Source organism: Notamacropus eugenii, chromosome 1 (genome assembly GCF_028372415.1).
Source record: "Notamacropus eugenii isolate mMacEug1 chromosome 1, mMacEug1.pri_v2, whole genome shotgun sequence".
In the NCBI taxonomy this organism is placed as follows: Eukaryota; Metazoa; Chordata; class Mammalia; order Diprotodontia; family Macropodidae; genus Notamacropus; species Notamacropus eugenii.
In genome coordinates, this window is record NC_092872.1 from 105,492,202 (window position 1) to 105,507,216 (window position 15,015).

At 36.9% G+C, this 15,015-nt stretch overlaps 1 protein-coding gene across 4 annotated transcripts in view; it reads right to left on the reverse strand.

The window, feature by feature from the left end:
- Window positions 1-15,015, reverse strand: part of CEMIP2 (cell migration inducing hyaluronidase 2) — a 103,982-nt gene that overhangs the window by 18,387 nt on the left and 70,580 nt on the right. For all 4 annotated transcript variants that reach the window (XM_072611477.1, XM_072611467.1, XM_072611487.1 and 1 more), the window contains 4 exons: window positions 13,205-13,420; window positions 7,195-7,403; window positions 5,626-5,808; window positions 3,145-3,364 (listed from right to left, as the gene is read on the reverse strand). In XM_072611477.1, the coding sequence (XP_072467578.1) occupies window positions 3,145-3,364; window positions 5,626-5,808; window positions 7,195-7,403; window positions 13,205-13,420 (828 nt within the window). The remainder of the gene's footprint in view (window positions 1-3,144; window positions 3,365-5,625; window positions 5,809-7,194; window positions 7,404-13,204; window positions 13,421-15,015) is intronic.

A 15,015-nucleotide genomic window follows, 5' to 3' on the forward strand; every position in this document is an offset into this window, starting at 1 on the left:
CTCCAGTATCTTTGCCAAGAAAACCCCAAATGGGGTCACAGAGAGTCAGACATGACTGAGAAAAGCCTGAACAACAAATACTTTCCTTCAATGAACTCCGCTGGTACCAAAACACTGGGGCTCTGGGGAATTATGATAGGAAATAGAATGGTACGAGAGAAATAACACTGAGCCTAGAGTGAGAGGACATGAGTCCATAGATCTGATGCTTATAGTGTGGGTCCTCTGGCAAGTCACCCTCTAGGATCTCAATTTCCTAAGCTGTAAAAGGAGAGGGTTGAACTAAATCGCTGTTGAGATCCCTTTGAGCTCTTAATCTATGATACTATGATAGCAGACCTGACTCTAATCAATACTTCTATTCTAAAATAATTCAACCACTAAATGCTTCATGTGATATTATATTAGCCACTGTCAACCTGAGAACTTGAGTTTTCTCCAAGGGAAAAAAATCCTCTGATTTTTTTCAAGGGTCTTATAAAGTTCCTAAGTCTCTTGGGTCAGAGGAACTCTACAGACAGAGCCAACTGAGGAATTAGAGACATATTACTTGAAGAAGTTATTGTCACTAAAACTAGAGAAGCTGATCAAAGAAAAATGATTAAACAAAATTTAAGACCAAAAAGTGGTTGATGGAAAGTTTTAAAGTGAGGGTGGTACTTTTCTAGAAGAGCACTTATTGTACATTATGGGAAAGCCTAATGTAATCATTTCTGCCTGTTCTAGTTTAGTCTTATAAATGTATCTGGAAGCAGGAAAAAAAAGGAGAGGATGTGGTAAGGGAAGGGTTTTTACTTTTCCCAGACTCCCCTACTGTTGATAAGAAAGAAAAAGAAAGATTAAAGTATATTTTCCCATAGTAGTATGGAATATATTTTGAGTTGATTTCAGCTTTTTTAAAAAAAAAGTCTCACCTATCCTGTAGTTCTCTTTTTTTCAGCCTCAATGCTGCTTTGACAGATGAAAGTGATCTCAAAAAGCTCATCATTAATCTTTGCCTTAAATTTATTTTGTTTTTGTGGTTTACCCAAAATCTTGCCACATGATTTTTAAAAAATTTCTCTTATGAAAGCTTACTACCCTTTTTTTAGGGAGATCAGCATCAAAGGCAGGAAATGTGTGTGTTATTGTACATTGTGGTAGGGAGTTCCTGTGTTATGCATGCAATTTTATCTGCGATGATTCTGTCTTCATTTTGAACCCCTTCTTGTGCATACAATTGTTAGGTCAAATTTCAACTGTTGTCTCTCTGTCCAAGAAGACCTGGATTCAAGTCTAGCCTCCAATGCAGACTGGTTGTGTGACCCTAGGCAAGTCACTTAACTTCTCAGTACTTTAGGCAACAGTCTAAGAATACAAGTTTCAGAAATGGTGGTGATCTGCATTGGTGGAGGGAATTTCCTCATCCAGGAGTTCCCTACACCAATGAAATCACAAATGGTCCCCCATTCTTTTTTTCATAGCAATGGTATTTTCTATTTTTTTTTCTGGTTCCTTGAAATCTTATTTTTCTTTTTTTTTCTTATTTTATTTGTTTTCAGAGTTCTACAATCATTTCCATATAGCTTAGGTTTTTCCCCTCCCTCTCCCACTTCCCCCCTACCTTCCCACTCTCTCCCTGAGACAGCATATGGTTTTATATAGGTTTTACACATACATTTCCATTGAATACATTTTCACCTTAGTCATGCTGCACAGAAGAATTAAAATGAATGGGAGAAATCATAAAACAAACCAAAACATAATACAAACGAAAATGTTCTGCTTCATTCTGTGATCGAATTCCATAGTTCTTTCCCTGGATATGGAAGGCATTTTGCCTTAAAAGACAATTGGACATTCTTTAAGTATAGTAACGACATTTTCTAAAGAGAGTTCATACATAATGAGAAAAAAAGGGAAAGAGTATTTTGAACATCATTAATTATTAACAGAACCATATTAAATATGAAGAAAGGAAGATGGTGGACATGGTAGCACATACTTATAGGCCCAAACAGGGAGGAGTTCTGACATGCAGAAGGGCTAACACCAACCAAGTCTCTACATTGCATCTGGCATCAATATGATGAGCTGCCAGGAAGGGACGACTACCGGGCTGCCAAAGGAAAGGTAAACTAGCTTAGGTTGTAAAAACAGAGCAAATCAAAGCTTCCTTGTTGATCAGTATTGAGATCAAGTCCACAAATGGCTTAAGTACTTCCAGCCTGAGTAAGATAGGAGACCTAGTTACAGAAAAAAAAATGTGCATATGAACTATATTAAAATATATTCTCTACAATGCAAAGTCATATGCCTTGCAAACTCTATTAATGCAATCTACATCAGGAGAGACAAAATTTCTCATTTTTTTGTCTAGTCCAAATTCTACAAATATCAAAAACTTCACCACTGGGCTAAATAAGAGTTAGAATTTATATTTTACTTTAAGGTTTGCAAAGCACTTTACAAATATTGTCACATTTTATTCTCATAACAAGTATAGGAGAGTACTTGGATTATATTCATTTTATAGATGTGGAAACCAAAGCAGAGGTTAAATGACTTGCCCAGGGTCACATAGCTAGCATGTGTCTGAAGCAAGATTTTGAACACAAGTCTCTAATTCCAGGTCCACCAATCTATCCATTATGCCATGTAACTAGCTAAAAATTAAGGGATGCCACTATGAACTCTAACTTGCTAACTTATACTTCAAAGGAGCTGTGATCTCATTTGTTTGGAACCTATCAGGTGGCTAAAAGGTTTTCCTCAGGTTCTTTTTCATTTTTTTTTGTAACCCAATGCAGTATTTAATATGTCCTCTCACCCTTCCTTCCTTCCTTCCTTCTTTCCTTTCTCCCTATCTTCCTTTCTTCCTTCTCTCCTCCCCTCTAATGATTGGCATGGGAGCATTTGATCTGCTCCATTTACATTTTGCCCCTCTTAGAGGTCTGCACCATTTTGGTGCTGGATTTAATGTAGATACTCAATTGGCATGGCCCATCAAAGCCCAGAATTCCTTGGTTCAAGAAATCTACCACTCTCAGCATCACCAGTAGCAGGGATTATAAATGAATACCATCATGCCCAGTCCACTTCCTCCTTAACACAAAGAAATTACATGGGTTTTCTCCCTAACACATAATGTCATCACTCTCCTACCTGATGTGTGCCACAGCCTCGACAGGATCCAGTTAACATTGCTGGCATCTTCCTGGTGACCGATGGTTTCTTGGAGTACTTTGGGTAAGCTTTAGCCATGCAATTACTGATCTCTTTTGAGCTTGTTGTTGCCTGTATCTTGATCCGTTCACATCCCTCAGACGAACAATAACCGTGACCTTCCCTGTTGTTTTTGGCTTTGAGGTACAGAAATAGCAGTCTACACAAAATGGAAACACATTCACTGAGCTAGGATTAACACCAGATAATGACATACTTGAACCATTCTTTAATTATATCTTTTCGGTCAAAATGGACACATCAAGATAAAATTATTACTATGGGGTGACTTTTCGTTTAAAAGGTATTATAAAACATGGTAGAGATAATATGTTTACAATCAAGGAAAGGGGCCAAATGAAATGATCATTTAGAGTACAAGTGTCAAACTTATAGGCCTGAAGGCTATAGACTGCCCCCAAAATTCCCTAGTTTTCTGGGCCAGGCTAGAAACAGGATAAAATGTAATTGGGAAATACTTGACAAAATAAATAACAATACAGTACAACACAGATAATATTAATTTGTGGTTTGCTTTCTAAGTCAAGTCTAAGTCAGGGATCTGTTTCTATATGAGTTTGACACTGCTGATTTGGAGAATACTGAATATCCCTTACACCCCATGAAATTATCTTGGATTCAACTGGTATAACGTTTTATAGGTATTTATACAGAGTGGCTCAAATGTCTTAGTGCAGTTTTAAACTACTAAAGCTTCAAACTGCACTAAGGCTTTTAAAAGTTCATGGACCCCAGCTTAAGAACCCCTCTTCTAAGACTATAAATTGTGGAAAAAGTATCAGTCTGTTTTGGTCAAAGAATTCACCATATTGGGAGTTCCCCATACCAGTGAAATCCCCAAGCAATCCCTAGTCCTTTTTCATAGTGGCAGTATTTTCTAAAAAGTTCATACATCAAGAAAAGCCAAGGCAAAAAAGAAAAAGAAAAAGAAAAAACAAGGAATGAAATTTTTATATATCATTGAAATTTAAAAGGTCATGCTAATGGAGTCCAAACCATTACAAATCCTATTAAAACAGATGCACATTCTAAGCAAAAGTTTTAAGGTAACTCTTACAAGAATCACCATACCAGGAAGGTTTTTTGCTTTGTTTTTAGCTTTCCTTTTACGTCCTTTGAGGAAACGTGACTGAGGTTGTGGCAACTTGGTTACAGACAAAAGTATCACGCTAGATTAGCATAGTGTTTGCTACAATAAAACTGTAAACTACAAAGGAATAGGGACTCTAGATATGTCTTATTTTGGTGGGATTCTGCAAAGCCCGACGTTATCACAAAGGGGTATTGGGTAGGCTAAATATGTAAGGTTTTGTACATCTTCCTTAATCTGCCAACTTTGTACCACTCTCATTTGATTTTTTTGTCTTCTCAAAATATTATAAACATGTTGAGACTTTCCCAGCTCAGTCACGATCTTGGTTATGGCACCTATTGTAATGTCTGTAATCTCATTCTTTCCTTGCATTAATTAAAAATGCCTTGGCCAAATAAGGGAAATTCAGACTATAAAATCAATGTTTCAACAGCTTGTTAAAAGATAAGAATTTTCTATAAGAATAAAATATTTCAATTGAACTTGGTGGATGGTCTAGGGGCTTGAAAAATCAAAAGGCAAAATTAAATATAACCAAAAGTACACAATAAAACCAAAAGCAGCAATGATGGCTGGAACTAGGAAGTTATAACCTGGATGGATGCCATCACAGACTCTAAGCAGGACCTAAGAACCCATCAACAGGATTAAATTAAAGAAGTTAGCTCCAGTACAGAAAAGAGAAAGGAAGAAATAGCTTTGTTCTTCAAGTTGGAACTCACAATTGTAGAGACTTGTATGAGGCTCAGAAAAATGAATCACAACTTGCCAGTGGTCACATAGCTAGTAAAAGCCAAAGGCAGGATTTTAACCCATTTTCCTGTCTCCAACACTCTATACACCATCCTATTTTGCCTGGTGAAATTCTTTTTATATAGTGATAAGTGGTCAGCACAAATGATGATTACAGATACAATGAGAGGTAGAGCAAGGAAGATTTCACTGAAATATCAACTCTGACTACTATTTTAAAAAACATGCCACATTAAAGAACTGTTACCTAAAAGATATTTAATTCTTAAACTTGTCTTCCTGTTATGTTTCCAGTAGAGATACTTTTCCTCCTCTCTCCAACTGCATGCTAATAGGTGAATGGTAAACCTTTCCACTAGACTCTGTCTGCCAACAATTCTAAGCCATTTCGGTTTTCTTCTAAACCTCTAATAGCAGTGTGTAGAGAACTACTCAACTACAGTTGCCTTTCTAAACAGCCATCATACCCTATTCTTAGCCAGTCTGCAGAGATGGTAATTTCACTATTAAAGAAAAACAGTAATAATTCTCATCCCCAAGCTTCAGTGACTTACCCTGTGCCATAATCAAAATAGAACTTTCTGTCAGAAGGCTTCTTCTCCAGCTCTTCCATTGAAAGTACAGGCTCATATTCCTCCACGTTGGTAGAAATGACATTCTGCCTGTGGTATCTGCTAAATGTAACTTGAAAAGTGGTGTTTGATGGATAACAGAGACCAACTCGAATCCAGTCATTCCTGCAAGTACACACAATAGTTTAACTAGTTTAATTTACAAAATGGGCTGCTTATTTCTTCTATCAGCACTAGGCTTGCCAACTTTTTTAGCCATTTTTAGCCTTGAATTTCCCTTGCTTTATTGACTTCTGATTTTTTTTTCTATGTAGATTCCTACTGCTAGTAATGAAAGCACCTAAATCTCAAGATCTTCCCTAGCATTCTTCATCTTTCACACCAAATCCTTTCTAGCAATGACCTTACAGAACGAATATCCTATTGCAACCTCTCTGTTGCACTTCAATTTTTCAATCATGGGCCAGATGTGCTGACATATATTTAGGCCAACATAACCACTGGTTCTTTCCTCATGGTCAAGAAAGACCAATGATAATGCCTACTCTAGGGAATGCCAGCACTTAGTTCTTCAGTTGTTGGGTTTTTTCCTTGTTATATAAGCCAGAAAGATCTTGTATTATGATGATTTGGAATAGGATAAACACAGTCCATACTTTCAGCAGAACTAAAGGCTTGAGGTTGTGCAGTTAAGAATTTTAAAATAATGAAAAGCAGTGGTTTTTATCATGGAAACTTGTGCCTTTACCACACTAAAATACCTGAAAAATCTGTCATTTCATCGATATGGGCCAACCTAGGATCCATAAACTTTTTTTTAGAAATATTTTGATATTTCTATTTCAATATAATTGGAATTCCTTATAATACTATGTATTTTTTAACCTATTTGAAAACATTATTCTGAGAAGAGGTTCATAGGTTTTATCAGATGGAAACAAGGGATCTAGGACTGACACAAAAAATTAGGAAAACCCAGTGTGGGGACCATGTCTACTAATTCACATTGCAATCAGTCTCTGACTTAGTAAGAAAACACTAAGGTGTTGCTTGAGGCAGAATCTGAACCCATGTCTTCTTGACTCCAAACCTAAGCTATGTAAAATATGTCTCTGTCCTGCCTTCATGACGTATCATGTTTACTAAGCAGTTATAGAACTTTACAGTTGTAAGGTACCATAAAGATCATCTAATTCAGTCACTTTACTTTAAAGATGAGGAAACCGAAACCCAGAGAAGTAAGATGAATTATATAAGATCATACAGCTAGATTCTAGAAAGACAAGGACTAGATATAAGAATTTTCAACCTCCAGTTAAGTGCTCCTTCCCCTGCTTTCTCCCATACTTCCAACAGAGAGAGTCTAAATATTACTAAAATTCCCAAATCATATTTGTACCAACTCTTAGAATAGCCTAAAAAATTAAAGTACCAGTCTAATCTACCAACTACTTGCATCAAAATATATAAAAAAAAGCATCTCCCACTAATAAATAGCACAACAAAATAATTATTACTTGGTTTCACAGACTGGGAACACCATAAACATACTTGTTGAAATTGATGAGGTAAAGAAAAGTAGCTCGTGGGGCTGGTCCATTCCAGTGAATGGTGTATCCCTTTTCGAGCATTACTACTGGCTGGTACTGCTGAAATGCAGCCCTCTGGTTAATCCCTCGCAGTACCATGGGGTTAGATGGGTACTCATCCCGTGTGATGGTCATGGTAAGATTTTGCATACTCCATGTCTGCACATAAACCTTTCAAAAGAAAAATTTCAAGAATTACAAGAAATTGGATATTAAAAAACAGTTGAGCAAGAATTTCCATTGAAAAGGTAGACTTCTGTACTTGCAGTAGCCAACTACAACACACTAAGCTGTATTTACATTGCAATTTCTTAAGCTAGAACTGTAAAAGCAGACAGTGTAGTGTTAGCCAACATCTTCTTAGACTATTCCATACTAGCAGGCCAGTTTATTCATCATAACACAAAATCTTTCTGGCATTTATAACAGAGAAGGAAAAAAAATAATTGAAGAAGGAAAGGACAAACCTATGTAAAACGTATACCCTCTAGCCAAACTTTAAAAGGAGTCTCTCAAAAAACAACCTATGGATAATTTAACATCTTGGAATATTCACTCTTCATTTTCCATGATATGTGGAAACTCAGATAGTCATTTTTCAACAACAAAAAAGAAAGCTAAACTAAAAGTCACTGAAAAAATTGGCCAAAAAAAATTCCTATTATTAAAAAACAGAGGCAAATCTGAAAGGTTTGGATTTATTCCACTGTCATTCAAGGCCTCTGCAATGCCAAAACCAAACCTTTTTTTTCAAAATATTAACTACAAAGGAACATCAGAACAACTCTTTAAAACAGAAATAATAACCTGCCCCTAAATTTTTCACTAGTAATAATCACTCCTAGGAATATATTATTAGTAGTATATACATATATGTATGTTATAATACATTATATAAACATATAATATAAACATATAAAACCACCTAATCCACAATTCTCCCTATCTTGACATTTTTCTCATTAGTCACTAGACCATTTTATGGATGCTCAGAGTACCAATGCTGAATCACTCACTGCTAAACAATTTTCCACTTTGTCCTTCCCAATCTTCCAATACTCTACCTTTTCACTGATTTTTTAAAATATTGCTCTTTATCTATGCTTCCTTAATTACATGTTTTTTCCTCTATAAAAATCCCCAGATAATCAGTGGCCAGAATTTAAAGCAGTCTAGCATCTTCCACTGTTAACTCCAGGAAAGCCTTTTCTTGCCACATTTGCTTCTCATTACTCCAATTTCAAATCCTGCCTCACATTATCATCTTTACTCAATACCCTTCATTCTTGAGTCTGAAGTACCATAGAAACTCCAAGAAGAAAATAAAGGAAAAACTAATAAATTTATTTTTTATCTTGGGATCAGGCAGCCTGTAACTTTGGACTATAAAAATCGACTTGGCTCTTTTCAAATAACCATAAAAGGCTAGTGCATCAAGTGGTAGCATCTGAATGGGGAGAGCAAAGGCTGGAAGGAACTGGCAAGAAAGAATGCCATTTCATAAGAAGAATCTCTAGGTACTATTAAAAGGGGCTTGAAATGGAAAAAAGCTCAAATACTCAGAGTAAGTCAACACTTATTTCATGCCCACTCATACTATTCAGGTAAACACCAAAAAGCCAATAGTACAAGTCAACCCTGCACTCATAGTTGCCCAAGTCTATGTTTAGAAGACTTGAGTCTTAGGTTTACCATTCCTACCAACATGCTATAGAGTTTTATGAAGGATTTCACACTTCATACATAAGTTTAAAATAAAATCACATATCAATCCACTAGAATGGGCCAAGTTCAAATTCTAACACATTTTGGAAACCCAATGGGTCTAAACATGATTACCATGCCAGTAATAGTAATAGTAAAGGAGACTTATACAAAACTAAAATTATAATGTCTTATGATGAGATGTATTATGGACTGTTTGCAACAGAAATTCTATCTGTGGCCCAACAATGTGCTAGGACTTAAAGAATATATAACTTTTAACCATACACACTTAACTTTCTCAAAAAAATAAATTCTACAAGTCACATGCCCAGATGGTCCTGGTAAAAAACAAAATAAAACAAACAAAACATTTCACTATAGATTTCAAATGCCAAGATCCCGAAAAAGGGTTGTATTTTTTTTAACTCTTAAAACTAGATCACCTCCAATTAATAGATCAGTTTGGTTGCTTTCATCCATTCTAATGTGAATGGAGGAGAGAAAACATTCTTAAGTTACTACACTCTTTTATATTTTATTATACTGTAGCTAAGACTACCCTCTCCCTCCACTCCTTCTAGTCACAGTCAGTAGTTAAGTTTTAAATTCTGTCTAAGTGAGTAAGAAATACCACAAAGAAGAAAACAAGAACCCATCAAAATCAAACCAGAATGTCTCTGGTCTCTGTTCCCTTAAAGGGCTTGACTTTGCCTACATACTGGATTCCAAGCATAGAAATAAATCAGAGCAGCAGCCACTGACATTTACAAATGCTTTATGGTTTACAAGATATTTGACACTTGAATGTCATAAGAATAATACAACTTAGGATAATAATAGTAGTAGTAATAATAACTGACATGTCTATGGCTCTTACTGTGTGCCAGGCACTGTGCTAAATGCTTTTACAATTATTATCTCATTTTATCTGCACAACAACCGGGAGAGGTAGGTGCTAAGATGAAGAAATGAGGAAGATGTTAAGGGACTGGCCGAAGGTCACACAGCAAATAGCATTTGAAAATGGCAAGATTTTCATTCAGATAAAATGATATCATGATTGTAAAGCATTTAACACAATGCTTTGTGCACAGTAAGAATTATCTACATGTCCTTTGACCCAGCAATATTGCTTCTAGGACTGTATCCCAAAGGGATCATAAAAAGGGGAAAGGGTCCCACATGTACAAAAATATTTATAGCAGTTTTGTGGTGGTCAAAAACTGGAAATCAAGGGGAGGCCCATCAGTTGGGGAATGGCTGAACAAGCTGTGGTGTATGAATGTAATGGAATACTATTGTGCTATGAGAAATGATGAGCAGGAAGACTTCAGAGAGGTCTGGAAGCACTTATATGCACTGATGCTGAGTGAAAGGAGCAGAACCAGGAGAACACTGTACGCAGCAACAACCACAGTGTGCGAGGAATTTTTCTGGTAGACTCAGAACTTCATTGCAATGCAAGGACCTAAAACATTCCCAATGGACTCGAGGCAAAATGCCTTCCACATCCAGAGAAAGAACCATGGAACTGGATCGCAGAATGAAGCAGACCATTTTCTCTTGCATAATGTTTTGTTTTGTTTTATGATTTCTCCCATTCATTTTAATTCTTCTATGCAACATGACTAAGATGAAAATGTATTTAATAGGAATGTATGGGTAGAACCTATATAAGACTGCATGCCATCTTGGGGAGGGAATGGGGAAGGGGAGGAGAAGGAGGGGGAGGAAGTGGAGAAAATCTAAGACATGTGGAAGTGATTGTAAAACACTGAAAACAAGATAATTAGAAAAAGAATTATATACGTTAGCTACTTTTCATTATGATGATGTCCTATAGTCATATACCAATGCAAGTCTGAACAATGAGAAACAAGGTTGCCAGAAGGAATTTTTCTTCCAAGAAAATATATATATACACATATGTACATATACAAATAATGGAACTAAGGAGATATCTAGAAGCGGGCAATCCTTGTCATAGAAGTAGAATCGCAATGGACAAAGGAACCCTGATTTTCTAGCTTGCCAGAGCTTAGATACATTCCATGACAGTTATGCTGCCTGAACTTATATTGTTCTCTTAATTTCAGTAAACTAAAATCTCATTATCACACCCCTGCACAGCTTTGCAAGTTGTCCTCCGTGGCTTCTAAACTTCACCTTCTAAGTTCCACTAGGACCTTCTTTCTGTGTGACACTGTGACGCTGGCCAAGTCAATTCTCCGTTCCCATAAAGGGTTAACCACTGGCTAGGTCAGCCAATGATCATTTCTCTTTGGGCTCTCCTGACTTTTCCAGCTTCAACATCATGCCCCAGCTACTGTCTCACCCTGGAACTTACCTCAGTGCCTGAAACCAGCTTACCCTGGAACATCCATCTACCCCTGAAGCATTCCCCTGGAAGAGCTAGCCTACTTCTCTCATTGATGAGTTCTTCCTGGGGCCTCCAGACTGGGGAAGGATGCAGATTGGCCAGCTTTTATTCCCCTCTTGGCTCTCTTTCTAATTTTTTTTACTTTAACACCATGCCCTAAAAGGGTACCTTCCCCTTCCTAGACCCCATTTCCACCCAAGTTTTTGGTTCCCTTTTGTGCTTTGTCTTTCATCATTGTACACACTTGAGGGCATGGACTGGTTATGTTTTTTATATATGATCCCGTGCTTAGCTTGGTGCCCAGCACATAATAAGTGATTAATAAATGCTTCTTGACTTGCTTTGCTTGGGTCTTGGTGTCTTTATCCATAAAATGATGGGATCTGCCTCCTAGCTCTAAATCCTACGATTTTATGAATATTTTTCTAACTAAATAAACATTCATTTTAACATCCTTTTGCCTGCCATCCAACTCAATAACAAATCCTACCATTTCATTCTGTAAAATATAGTTTTTAACCTCCTTTCCATTTGAAAATACAAATCATCTGGTGCCTGAACTATTAAATTTGCTTTGTTTTACCTCCACAGTCTTTAATCAGTCATGATGACACAATTAAAATCACCTCTCTGCTATCTGATATCCTGTCCCAAATCAGTCTCCCCATCAGTGCTTTACTAAATCTAATTCATGGAAACAATAGGTTTATATGTTGTGGTTTTTAAACAGATTTCACTTGTTTCATTTTTCCTCCGATTCTGCCTCTCAACTAATTGGTCATCTCCTTTGACTCATTTGTCTCACATCTCTTCTCTGCTGTGAAAAGACTGCTAGACTTGGACTCAGGAGATGTGGTTTGATTCTGCCTCATGGGGTTGTCATGAGAAAGGTGCTTTGCAAACTTTAAAGTATTATGTGTGATTTACTACTATTATTATTTCTAGCTCTATACTTTCTTTCCCTCTACCCATTAAACTTGATAATTTTCAAAATACCTAAGTCACTTCCTCAAAATCCCAAAGGCTTCCTCTTCTAAGAAGGCTTCACTGATTAAGGAGAGCTACCCACATTGACACTAAACAATAATGCCATTCCTCTATTTCTCATTTTTTATTTTGCACATGGTACAATAGATTTCAGCTCACTGGACTGAAGATTAGGAGGTAAGGAGTGTAGACTCAGTTTTCCCCTCATTCCCTATGTTACCTTGGTCAAATCACTGCTGCCTCTAGATCTCAGTTTACTAAATCTAAAAGGAAGGGATTGAAACTAGACCATCTTAAAGTTTCCTTTCAATTTCTAACACACATCTACAAAAACTTATTTATAGTTTACTATAATTTTTCCTGCTGAAGAAAGAAATGGCAAAGCACTCCAGTATGTTTGCCAAGAAAATCCCCAAAGGAGTCACAAATACTCAGACATGATTGAAACAACTGAACAACAAATAACAATTTATGCTATTTGTGCAAATGTACTTTAAATACAAATAATAAAAACAGAACTATAATTTTACCTTGAAATACAAATGTGTGTCCTACTATCTCTTTTCTTTCTGCCTTACAGATTAAAAAAAATCAGTGAATCACTTGATACAGCTTCTACCTTTGAGGTATTCTTCAATTCCTGTCCTTCTATTTAACAGTTCATAACTTTTAATAAAATAAAACAAAGTTTAAAAAGCAGAAAGAATGTATCTCATTACAACAGATTGGAGGACACAAAAGAGGGAAGAGCAGTATGGCATTCTATTTTCTAGAATTTTTTTTCTAACACTAAAATCTTCAAAACACAGTCATTTCATGGAAAGAATGAATCTAAAGAGCAAGTGAGGGCTATCGGTCACCTCTTGAACTCCTCTGAGCATGTATATGCTGAACCCACCTGGGCGTAGGTCCCACTGCAGATAATTCCATTCCACTTGATCATGTTAACACAGTCTGGATGTCTGATCAAGTAGTTATCCATTCTACCCACGTAAGTGTCCTTGTATCTTGTTACAGAACCATCAACATCATGGAATATGGAATTCTTATCACCATCCAGGTCACAATCTTCAAACCAGGGTCCAGGTTTACCAAAAAAGACATTCAAAGAAACCTGATTGAAGAAAAAAAAGAAAACAAGAAATTTTGCAATAACAATCAGGTTCTCCAACTGCACAACTGTTTCAATGCCTGCAGGAGCCTTTGAAAAGTTCAGAACAGAGATACGTGAAGCTGGGGTATGCTAGGGAAGACTGGCACCTCTGGGGTGAGGCCAGGGCTGTCCATTCACCTTTGAGGTCTACTCAACTCTCACCTGTGGCTCCAAAAAGCTGGAGTGTGCTTAGTAAACCATCTTGGCAGATGGGCTAAACCAGGTTGAGGGTAGCTGACAGGCCTCAAACCTATGGGTGAGTTAGGTGGATATCTACCCCAGGCCTGTGAAGATTTCCCCCCAATGAAATGGGTGAATGAGAAAAATTTATTCAACAGTCACGGAGACAGTTGAAGAAGGAGGTGTTGTAGAGTGCTTAGAGTTTGGTCAGACATCAAAGGAACCAGTGTCATCCGTCACGCTGGGGCTGTCATCAGTCACCTCGACTTTTGTCCTGCTGCTGGACTCAGGAAAGACAGTAAGACTGACAACTTTCTGCTGCCCTGCCTCACTTAAACTCAATTCACATTCGAGTAAAAGACACCACACCATTGTCCTCTTCTAAAACAAAAGATAAACAGCAACCTTAAAAGCCTGAATGCCAAATTGGAGGAATTTCAGAGTTTGCAAAGGACCTGTCTTTTAACTACCACTAAGTCAAGGGGTCAAATGTTAATCTCCACTTTAGTTTGACTAAAAAACTGATATCTGAACTAGAAAGAGCAGTAGATAAAGGTGAAATATTTAGAAAAGAAAAAACACTGAGCTTGGAAGACAGGAGACCTGCATTCACATTCCAGCTCTGACACTTCTAACTAAGTGACATGAATAATTTTCTTCGGTACTAGACATCTGAGCCATTTTATTCAAAGGGGGAAAAGAGGGAAATAGAATTTAAAAGTGTTCTAAATTCTTTCAGTTTTCATTCAGTTTCTCAAATTGCCTTTAAAGCGACTAACTAGTAGTTGGCACTTTCTATCACCATCTTTCCTAATTCATTCTTTAACGCAGCTAAGATTAAGCTCCAGTAAGGTTAGTTTTTACTGTACTCATTTTAAAAACCTTTATTGATGCCTAATATTACATCACATTAATATCTGAATATATCTCCAAATGTCCACCTCTACCATGAGCCTTCATTTGTGCCAAAATTTTTTTTAAAATTCAGTCAAACATCAATATGAACTGACAACACATACAACATTCCACACCCAAAGCTCCCCTCTTCTCTCAAGGAAGGAGGGATCCATGTTATAGTGTTCACTCGGCACAGAACACACACTTCAGAGTAGAACGCAGCTGAGGGAATGAAGCTTCTGGTCAGACTTAGGGGAACTATCAACGTTTCCTCATTTCCTATAAATTAATACTGCCATCCAAGTCACACAGACACGCCTATAAAAGGTATTTGCACTTTGCATGTAATTTATTTTTTTTAAATAGCTGTAATTTAGCTCATATTGTGACTTGGGGTCATATTGGACTGTTGTTTGTAAACAGCTCTAGATCTCCAGTTCTGAATTTTGGGGTGTGCAACCTTGTGCCTGCAAGTGCAA